The 10951-nt window shown below is 37.7% G+C and overlaps 1 protein-coding gene across 1 annotated transcript in view; it reads left to right on the top strand.

The window, feature by feature from the left end:
- Window positions 1–1420: 1420 nt before the first annotated feature.
- The window catches only part of LOC124712311 (dnaJ homolog subfamily B member 13-like), a gene marked incomplete at its 5' end in the record, with an annotated part of 98772 nt that continues 89241 nt past the window's right edge, over window positions 1421–10951 (top strand). The window contains 2 exons of the mRNA XM_047242603.1: window positions 1421–1434; window positions 7360–7584. Coding sequence (XP_047098559.1) covers window positions 1421–1434; window positions 7360–7584 — 239 coding nt within the window. The remainder of the gene's footprint in view (window positions 1435–7359; window positions 7585–10951) is intronic.

Genomic DNA, 10951 nt, shown 5'->3' with positions numbered 1-10951 from the left:
GAGAAAATATAAAAATGCAGTAAGTGAAGCAGGCAAAAAGAAATACAAATGTCTCAAAAATGAGATTGACAGGAAGTGGAAAATGGCTAAGCAGGGATGGCTAGAGGACAAATGTAAGGATGTAGAGGCTTATCTCATTAGGGGTAAGATAGATACTGCCTACAGGAAAATTAAAGAGACCTTTGGAGAAAGGGGAACCACTTGCATGAATATCAAGAGCTTTGATGGAGACCCAGTTCTAAGCAAAGAAGGGAAAAGCACAAAGGTGGAAGGAGTATGTTGAGGGTGTATACAAGGGCGATGTACTTGAGGACAATATTATGGAAATGGAATAGGATGTGGATGAAGATAAAATGGGACATATGATACTGTGTGAAGAGTTTGACAGAGCACTGAAAGACCTGAGTTGAAATAAGGCCCCAGGAGTAGACAACATTCCATTAGAGCTACTGACAGCCTTGGGAGAGCCAGTCCTGACAAAACTCTACCATCTGGTGAGCAAGGTGTATGAGACAGGCGAAATACCCTCAGACTTCAAGAAGAATATAATAATTCCAATCCCAAAGAAAGCAGGTGTTGACAGATGTGCAAATTACCGAACTATCAGTTTAATAAGTCACAGCTGCAAAATACTAACGTGAATTCTTTACAGATGAATGGAAAAACTGATAGAAGCCGACCTCAGGGAAGATCAGTTTGGATTCCGTAGAAATGTTGGAACACGTGAGGCAATACTGACCCTACGACTTATCTTAGAAAATAGATTAAGGAAAGGAAAACCTACATTTCTAGCATTTGTAGACTTAGAGAAAGCTTTTGACAATGTTGTTTGGAATACTCTCTTTCGAGTTCTGAATGTGGCAGGGGTAAAATACAGGGAGCGGAAGGCTATTTACAATTTGTACGGAAAGCAGATGGCAGTTATAAGAGTCGAGGGGTATGAAAGGGAAGCAATGGTTGGGAATGGAGTGAGACAGGGTTGTAGCCTATCCCCGATGTTATTCAATCTGTATATTGAGCAAGCAATAAAGGAAACAAAAGAAAAGTTCGGAGTAGGTATTAAAATCCATGGAGAAGAAATAAAAACTTCGAGGTTCGCCGATGACATTGTAATTCCGTCAGAGACAGCAAAGGACTTGGAAGAGCAGTTGAACGGAATGGACAGTGTCTTGAAAGGAGGGTAAAGATGAATGTCAACAAAAGCAAAATGAGGATAATGGAATGTAGTCGAATTAAGTCAGGTGATGCTGAGGGAATTAGATTAGGAAATGAGACACTTAAAGTAGTAAAGGAGTTTTGCTATTTGGGGAGCAAAATAACTGATGATAGTCGAAGTAGAGAGGATATAAAATGTAGACTGGCAATGGCAAGGAAAGCGTTTCTGAAGAAGAAAAATTTGTTAACATGGAGTATAGATTTAAATGTCAGGAAGTCGTTTCTGAAAGTATTTGTAGGGAGTGTAGCCATGTATGGAAGTGAAATGTGGATGATAAATAGTTTAGACAAGAAGAGAATAGAAGCTTTCGAAATGTGGTGCTACAGAAGAATGCTGAAGATTAGATGGGTAGATCACATAAGTAATGAGGAGGTATTGAATAGAATCGGGGAGAAGAGGAGTTTGTGGCACAACTTGACTAGAAGAAGGGATCGGTTGGTAGGACATGTTCTGAGGCATCAAGGGATCACCAATTTAGTACTGGAAGGCAGCGTGGAGGGTAAAAATCGTAGAGGGAGACCAAGAGATGAATACATTAAGCAGATTCAGAAGGATGTAGGTTGCAGTAGGTACTGGGAGATGAAGAAGCTTGCACAGGATAGAGTAGCATGGAGAGCTGCATCAAACCAGTCTCAGGACTGAAGACTACAACAGCAACAACATGGGTGGGTGAGAGGGGGGGGGGGGGGGGACGGTCAAAGGAGGTGTGCTTTTGATCCTTACAGCTCTCAGCACCTCATTTGTATTCTAGTCAAGTGATGGATAGTACTGCTTGAATTTAATAATTTCCACAAATGGCAGTTTGTGTTTGGAGTTGGTGGTTTACTGTGCAGGAATTGGCTTTCCTGTGCAGTGTCAACATCAACTCTGTTGAACCTGTATTGAGCACTAACAGAAAACAAAATTAGCCACAAAGAAAGTAAGGCCTCCCCGACCAGATCCATTGTCTGAGAAAGTGCGAAATCAAATAAGCATGACTACATGTAAATGTGTAACTAAGAAGTGTATAACAAATGTAAGTAAGAGTGCACAGTAAGAATGTCTGATTTTCAGCCCAGGAGTTAATTCATTAACTAATACATGAATTAGGGATCTTGTACATGTGTTCAAAAAAATAAACATAAAAAAAGCACAAAAACTCCCACTTACACAAAATTGTGAAATGGACAATAGCAAAAGCTTAAACATTATTTCATTCTTGCTATAAACTGTACTTAATTATGTGCAACACAACAAAATTCCACAAAAACAATTCTTCCTCTTTTCAGACAAGTTATGCATATTATTATTATATTACTGACAGCAGCTGAAGTTGTATAAATATGTTGATAAGCATAACTGCTATACAGCAGATGCTATTAATTTCACACTCTGATATTTATCTGTATTTAAAAATTTGTGAACACCCTACAAGCAACCACTGATTTGGGGCCTAACTACCCAGTAGCAAAACTCACAAACACCTCTCGTAAGAAATTTTCCAATATGAAGCATACCCTTGCTAACTACTCAACAACAACAATGACAGTAATAATAATAATAATAATAATAATATCAATAATAATAATATCAATAATAATAATAACTTTATTGTCATTCGGTCATTACAGTAATAGACAATGTCATACACTTAGTACAGACAACCTTCTCAGACAGAACCTGCTCAGGGATGGGGATGTGCGCCGGCTCTGGATTGACTCTTCCCATGAGATGAACAGTGAGGGCTGGTGTGCCGGCCAGCCTGGAAGTGGTTTTCAGGCAGTTTTCCACATCCAACAAGGTGAATACTAGGCTCTTACTTGGATTCCATCTCAGTTACATGATTCACAAACTTTTAGAAAATGTTCAAACACTTGAACATGCAATATCATTAGATGCAGAAAGCTGAAGTACACAAATTCCATCACAGGGGATCTAGTGGTGTCAGGAGGGGCATCTGCTCACCCACTACCACTAATGAAACAGTCTATTGTGAATCAGGAAGTTCATAAAACAAATGACAGGATTAAAGCTCTATGTAGTAAATTTCAGAATGTGTGTCTGGTAGATGTCAGCTCTCTAGAAAGGGAGCTGCACACATCTCATGGTTTGCACATGAACAAAAGAGGCAAAAAGATCATTAGTAGCAAAATTATTGAGGAAGTCAGGCGACATTGTTCACAAAGTGATGAAAAGAAGTCCATTGCCATAGGGTGGTACAACCCACCTCAACAAAATCTGCCACAACACCAGCCACTGCTGGCAAGCCAGGGAAACTTGTGAAGCCTGCTGGCCTCATTGCTAGTCCAAAATTATCCTCTAAGGTCCAGCAGGTAAATCTCGGCCTTAAAATCATACACCAGAATCTTGGTAGTCTTAGAAATAAGCATAATGATCTAGATGTAATTTCACGGATTGACAAACCCGATATATTAGTTGTAACTGAACATTGGTACAATGAAGTTCTGATTAGCATTAGTTAACCACTGTGTATGAAATTCTGCACAGCCTTCAGTAGAAAAGACAAGACTGGGGGAGGTGTAGCAATTTTCACTGTAAATGAAAGCAATTTTAATGTAATTGATGTGAGTGCCTTCAGCTTGGAAGGAGTCTCATAATTTACTGCAATAAACCTAAAATGGGGTAGAGATAACATAACAGTTATCGGTGTTTACAGGCCACCTGCAGCAAATACAGATACCTTTTTTGTAAATCTTTCTGACTTGCTTGTATATATAGACACAACATTTTCTGGGCCAAATGGTCATGTAAGTATTATAGTTACAGGGGATATAAATATAGATTTATTAACAAATGATGTCAGCACCAAAATTTACATGGTCTGTGTGATGAATTTAACCTGACTCCTCTCATTCAGGAACCCACTAGAGAAATTGGCAATAGTAAAACATGTCTTGACAACATAATAACAAACATGACCCACCTATTCCACAGCGCATCGGTTTTAAAACTAGTCATCTCAGATCATCATGCAGTACAGCTTAAATTGGAACTCCATGAGGCCCCCACTGCCACCACAAAACAACAGTTTGTAACTAAAAGAATAATGTAGAATGACAACATAAATGGACTAAACTGCATGCTAGCACAAATAAAATGGTTTGAAAATAATAGCTTTTCATATGATAGCTTTGCTGCTGACTTCTATTACTGCTTTGATACCACATGCCCAGTTGCAATCACAAAAATGAAACAAACAAAAAATATAAACAAACATATTTGGGTAAATAGTAATGTAACTGAAGTGAGGGAAAAATTAAAACTACTACACAGTGCAATGCTGAATAATAGAGAGATTCCTGAGCTAAAGGAAGCCTTCAAAATATATCAAGCACACTATAAGGACTTACTCACACAGACCAGGAGCAACTATGTTGCAAATAAGCTTCAAAACTCACACAACGTAACTGCTGGCATCTGGGCAGTCATAAACAGTTTTAGAACCTGCAATGACAAATCCTGTGTGGATTTTACTATTAACCACAACATGCTCATAAAAGACCAACTGGAAGTTGCAAATATTTTTAATGAATATTTTTCTTCCATAGGGGAAGCCATAAATAACAAACATAAAAACATGCACTACAGTTTTAAAGGTAATACATGTGATCATAGTATACATCTAGCCCCCACAAACTGTGCAGAAATAATGGGCATCATTAGCTCTCGAAAACCCTCTAATTCAGCTGGGCATGATGGCCTAAATACTAATGTTTTAAAAGCCTGTAACCAAAATGTGTCTGTACCTCTGTCTGCACCAGTCAACAATATAATAGAATCAGACACCTTTCCAGACAGACTAAAAATAGCACAGGTAACACCCATTTTTAAGAAAGGTGACAACACCAAAAGAGAAAACTACAGACCAGTCTCAATCCTTCCTGTCTTTTCCAAAATAGTTGAGAAAGTTATATACAACAGGATTATAAACTTTCTTAACAAACACAACCTGATGTTTGAAAATCAAAATGGATTCCTAAAGGGTAAATCAACTAGCACTGCAGCTGCTCAACTAATTGAAGAGGTGTTAGGGGAACATGTGGCAGGTGTATACCTAGACCTGGAAAAAGCCTTTGATTGTGTGAACGTTGACATCCTATTAGACAAGCTATGGAACATCGGCATTAGAGGTGCTGCTTATGACCTAATAAAGTGTTATATGAGCAATAGAAAACAGTTTGTTCTACTTAAAACGGAAAGTGGTGTCTACAAATCAGAGATCACTTGCATAAAATATGGTGAGCCCCAGAGCTCGGTGTTGGGCCCCCTTTTGTTCTTGATCTATGTAAATGATATTAAATACTGTACTATAAATTCCAAAATTGTTTTGTATGCTGACGACACGTCCATTGTATGTAAAAAAAAGATCATGTAATGAACTAGAGGCCGAGTGTAATAATGTGACAAAAGAAATTGTTCAGTTTTTTAATGAAAGCCACTTAAATGTAAGCACTAGTAAAACATGTTTGATGGAGTTTAACAAAAGTAGTTTGAATAATGAAATTAAATTGTACATGGGCAACGAATTAGTAAAGAAATATTCTAGTGTAAAATTCCTTGGCATAACAATCCAAAGCAACCTGAAATGGGACACACATATTGACTCCCTAGCAACTAAGTTGTCAAAAATATATTTGCAATCAGTACTATAGCAAGTTCTGTAGAGACACCGTAGTCCTAAAGACTGCATACCAAGCTCTTTTCTCCTCTCACTTGAACTACGGTATTGAAATTTGGGGGGCAACAACCAAAGCTAATCTAGATAAGCTGCTCATTCTTCAAAAAAGGGGTGTGAGAATAATCTGTGGAGCAAAATATAGGGAATCTTGTCGCAACTTGTTTCCAAAAACAGAGGTGTTAACTGTTATAAACACATACTTTCTAAAAGCCATATTGCTTGTGGAAAGACTGCACACAAACACTTATTCAGATTTCCACCAGTACAATACTAGAAATAAAGAAAGATTTTACATTGGCAGCCATAGAACAGCACTTTACGAAAAGGGGCCTCAGTACGTAGGTATAAAATTAGCTAATGCACTTCCTACAATTAAACTGAAACATCAGCTTAAGAAATTTTTAGTAAAACACCCTTTCTACACATTAGAAGAGTACCATACTTATATGAAGAACAACAAATGCTTTGTGAAATTATGTGAATAGAATTCAGTAAGCATCTTATTATAATTTTGTTGTAAATTAATGACATATTCAGAAGAATGTGTCTTGTGTATCGTACAAATAACTTTAATCATTACTGACGTATTCAGAAGAATGTGTCTTGCGTATTGTACGAATAACTTTAATCATTACTGTTTCTTTGTACATGTGCAGTGTACCATTCGATGTTGAATAAAGCTATTATTATTATTATTATTAGATCTGACATAACAGGTTGACCCTGTTGATACATGGGATAAGACCACAATACATGTGTCTGCATGGAAACATCTTTTGATTTGTATCTCCTGCAGCAATATTATATGTGGATTGCTATGCATGTTGATACAAATGTTCAATTTCTTGTACATAGGAAATTACAAGAAATGATAAGTGTATTGAGTTTTGCATGTCTGTCAGTTGGTTGCTCTGACCAACTGATAGCTGACTCCACATCATCTCACTGAACAAATTGTGCCATGTGTAGCACTGTCATCCTAACACAACAACACCACCATCACCACCACCACCACCGACACTACCACCAACAACATGTTTATTTCCATTAGGTCATTTCAGCAATAGACAATGTGACAAGCACAGTACAATACAATTGATAATTTAAAAAGACCAACAGGGTAGCTGTTAACATCACAGTATTACATTATAGTTAATAAATTAATTTATGGAATGTCATAGAACAGGTGTTTGACTAACAAATCAGGGCTTTCGAAACTCTCACGTGACTGTATACATCTTCTTTTCTTTTTGATTTGATTTCTTGTCAGTGAACTGTATCCTGCTTTTTTTTTTTTTTTTTTTTTTTTTTTTTTTTTTTTTTACAGATGGATAGAAATTGAATATAATAAATAAAATTGTAATTTCTCTTGTTGTTGTAATCTGGTTTCAAAATTAGTAACTATTAATATAATCACCATTTTCAAAAATTTATTCAGCAGTCAGGTGTTTTATATTGTGTGCAGTTTCCATCGACTGATACTGCGATATCACCCAGAGGAGCCAGGTGCTGATGCTGACACAGAACGAATCTTTTATCAGATAGCAGAGGCATATGATGTTCTTCGAGATCCCCAACGACGAGCTGTGTATGACCATTATGGCATTAAAGGCCTTCGTGAAGGAGTCCCTGGGCCTGAAGAGTATATTAAAGCTTATCACTATCATGGTGATCCAATGAGAACATACCGGTACAAGCAATATTCTATCAATCTTTTTTTAAGCTAAGTACATTTAAGATTTTTGACACTTTATTTATATGTAGATATTTTTACATTAATTACTTTCTGAGGAATATAATACTATCTTAATCAGATCATATTACTGTTAATGCAAATGACTATGCCAGTTTTGGCACATTTGTGCCACTTTTCATTTGATCTGCAATGAAACATATTTTATAAAATCAGTTGGTACTGAGGGAGTGAAATTAAGAAATGAGGCACTAAAAGTAGTTGATGAGTTTTGCTATTTGGGCAACAAAATAACTGGCAGTGGCAGAAGTAGAGATGACATAAAATGCAGACTGGCAATAACTAGAAAATGGTTTCTGAAAAGGAGAAAGTTGTTCAAATATGAATTTAAGTACTAGAGAGTCTTCTCTGAAAGTATCTGTGTGCAGTGTAGTCTTGTGCAGAAGTGAAATTGGGTGATAATAGCTGAGACAAGAAGAAAATAGAAGCTTTTGAAATGTGATACTACAGAAGAATACTAAAGATAAGATTGGTAGATTGAGTAACTTATAATGAGGTACCTAATCAAACTGGGGGAAAATGAAATGTATGCTGGAGTTTGACTAAAAGAAGGGACCAGTTTATAGAGATGAAAATTTCTCGGAACGGAATAGAAAAAAAGCACTTACATCACTCAAACATTTTTTATTTTTCAATGTATCCTGGAGATAGTAAAAGGTATCAGATAGATTATATAATGGTAAGACAGAGATTTAGGAACCAGGTTTTAAATTGTAAGACATTTCCAGGGGCAAATGTGGATTCTGACCACAATCTATTGGTTATGAACTGCAGATTGAAACTGAAGAAACTGCAAAAGGTGGGAATTTAAGGAGATGGGACCTGGATAAATTGAAAGAACCAGAGGTTGTAGAGAGTTTCAGGGAGAGCATAAGGGAACAATTGACAGGAATGGGGGAAAGAAATACAGTAGAAGAAGAATGGGTAGCTCTGAGGGATGAAGTAGTGAAGGCAGCAGAGGATCAAGTAGGTAAAAAGACGAGGGCTAATAGAAACCCTTGGGTAACAGAAGAAATACTGAATTTAATTGATGAAAGGAGAAAATATAAAAATGCAGTAAATGAAGCAGGCAAAAAGGAATACAAACGTCTCAAAAATGAGATCGACAGGAAGTGCAAAATGGGTAAGCAGGGATGGCTAGAGGAAAAATGTAAGGCTGTAGAGGCTTGTCTCACTAGGGGTAAGATAGATACTGCCTACAGGAAAATTAAAGAGACCTTCGGAGAGAAGAGAACCACTTGTATGAATATCAAGAGCTCGGATGGAAACCCAGTTCTAAGCAAAGAAGGGAAGGCAGAAAGGTGGAAGGAGTATATAGAGGGTTTATACAAGGGCGATGTACTTGAGGACAATATTATGGAAATGGAAGAGGATGTAGATGAAGATGAAATGGGAGATAAGATACTGCGTGAAGAGTTTGACAGAGCACTGAAAGACCTGAGTCGAAACAAGGCCCCGGGAGTAGACAACATTCCATTAGAACTACTGATGGCCTTGGGAGAGCCAGTCATGACAAAACTCTACCATCTGGTGAGCAAGATGTATGAGACAGGCGAAATACCCACAGACTTCAAGAAGAATATAATAATTCCAATCCCAAAGAAAGCAGGTGTTGACAGATGTGAAAATTACCGGACTATCAGTTTAATAAGTCACAGCTGCAAAATACTAACGCGAATTCTTTACAGACGAATGGATAAACTGGTAGAAGCGGACCTCGGGGAAGATCAGTTTGGATTCCGCAGAAATGTTGGAACACGTGAGGCAATACTAACCTTATGACTTATCTTAGAAGAAAGATTAAGAAAAGGCAAACCTACGTTTCTAGCATTTGTAGACTTAGAGAAAGCTTTTGACAACGTTAACTGGAATACTCTCTTTCAAATTCTGAAGGTGGCAGGGGTGAAATACAGGGAGCGAAAGGCTATTTACAATTTGTACAGAAACCAGATGGCAGTTATAAGAGTCGAGGGGCATGAAAGGGAAGCAGTGGTTGGGAAGGGAGTAAGACAGGGTTGTAGCCTCTCCCCGATGTTATTCAATCTGTATATTGAGCAAGCAGTAAAGGAAACAAAAGAAAAGTTTGGAGTAGGTATTAAAGTCCATGGAGAAGAAATAAAAACTTTGAGGTTCGCTGATGACATTGTAATTCTGTCAGAGACAGCAAAGGACTTGGAAGAGCAGTTGAACGGAATGGACAGTGTCTTGAAAGGAGGATATAAGATGAACATCAACAAAAGCAAAACGAGGATAATGGAATGTAGTCAAATTAAATCGGGTGATGCTGAGGGGATTAGATTAGGAAATGAGACACTTAAAGTAGTAAAGGAGTTTTGCTATTTAGGGAGTAAAATAACTGATGATGGTCGAAGTAGAGAGGATATAAAATGTAGACTGGCAATGGCAAGGAAATCGTTTCTGAAGAAAAGGAATTTGTTAACATCGAGTATAGATTTAAGTGTCAGGAAGTTGTTTCTGAAAGTATTTGTATGGAGTGTAGCCATGTATGGAAGTGAAACATGGATGATAACCAGTTTTGACAAGAAGAGAATAGAAGCTTTCGAAATGTGGTGCTACAGAAGAATGCTGAAGATAAGGTGGGTAGATCACGTAACTAATGAGGAGGTATTGAATAGGATTGGGGAGAAGAGAAGTTTGTGGCACAACTTGACTAGAAGAAGGGATCGGTTGGTAGGACATGTTTTGAGGCATCAAGGGATCACAAATTTAGCATTGGAGGGCAGTGTGGAGGGTAAAAATCGTAGAGGGAGACCAAGAGATGAATACACTAAGCAGATTCAGTTGGATGTAGGTTGCAGTAGGTACTGGGAGATGAAGAAGCTTGCACAGGATAGAGTAGCATGGAGAGCTGCATCAAACCAGTCTCAGGACTGAAGACCACAACAACAACAACAACAATGTAGTCTCCTTGTAGATTAATGCACTTGGTACAGCGATGTAACAGCATCTTGATCACATCTCAAAAATGAGTTTCCTCCAGGCCTGCAAAATAGTTGTCAATTCAGGCTTCAAATTTGTCATTTGAAATGAATCTTCATCCACCAACAAAAATTTTCAGTTTTGGCAAGAGATGGAAGTCTTGTGTACCCATATCAGGTGAATACGGTGGGTGTGGCAACAATTCATACCTTAATTCACGTAATTTTGCCATGGCGATGGCACGTGTGCAGGTGTGCATTGTCTTGATGGAGGATGACTTTCATCTTTGCTAAACCTGGCCTTTTTTCACATACCTTTTGATGCAATTTGTCCAAGAGGTTAGCATAGTATTCTCCAGTAATTG

The sequence above is a fragment of the Schistocerca piceifrons genome, chromosome 8 (assembly GCF_021461385.2).
Source record: "Schistocerca piceifrons isolate TAMUIC-IGC-003096 chromosome 8, iqSchPice1.1, whole genome shotgun sequence".
In the NCBI taxonomy this organism is placed as follows: Eukaryota; Metazoa; Arthropoda; class Insecta; order Orthoptera; family Acrididae; genus Schistocerca; species Schistocerca piceifrons.
Note: the sequence above shows the minus strand (reverse complement) of the source record. Positions and strands in the feature narration are given on the sequence as shown.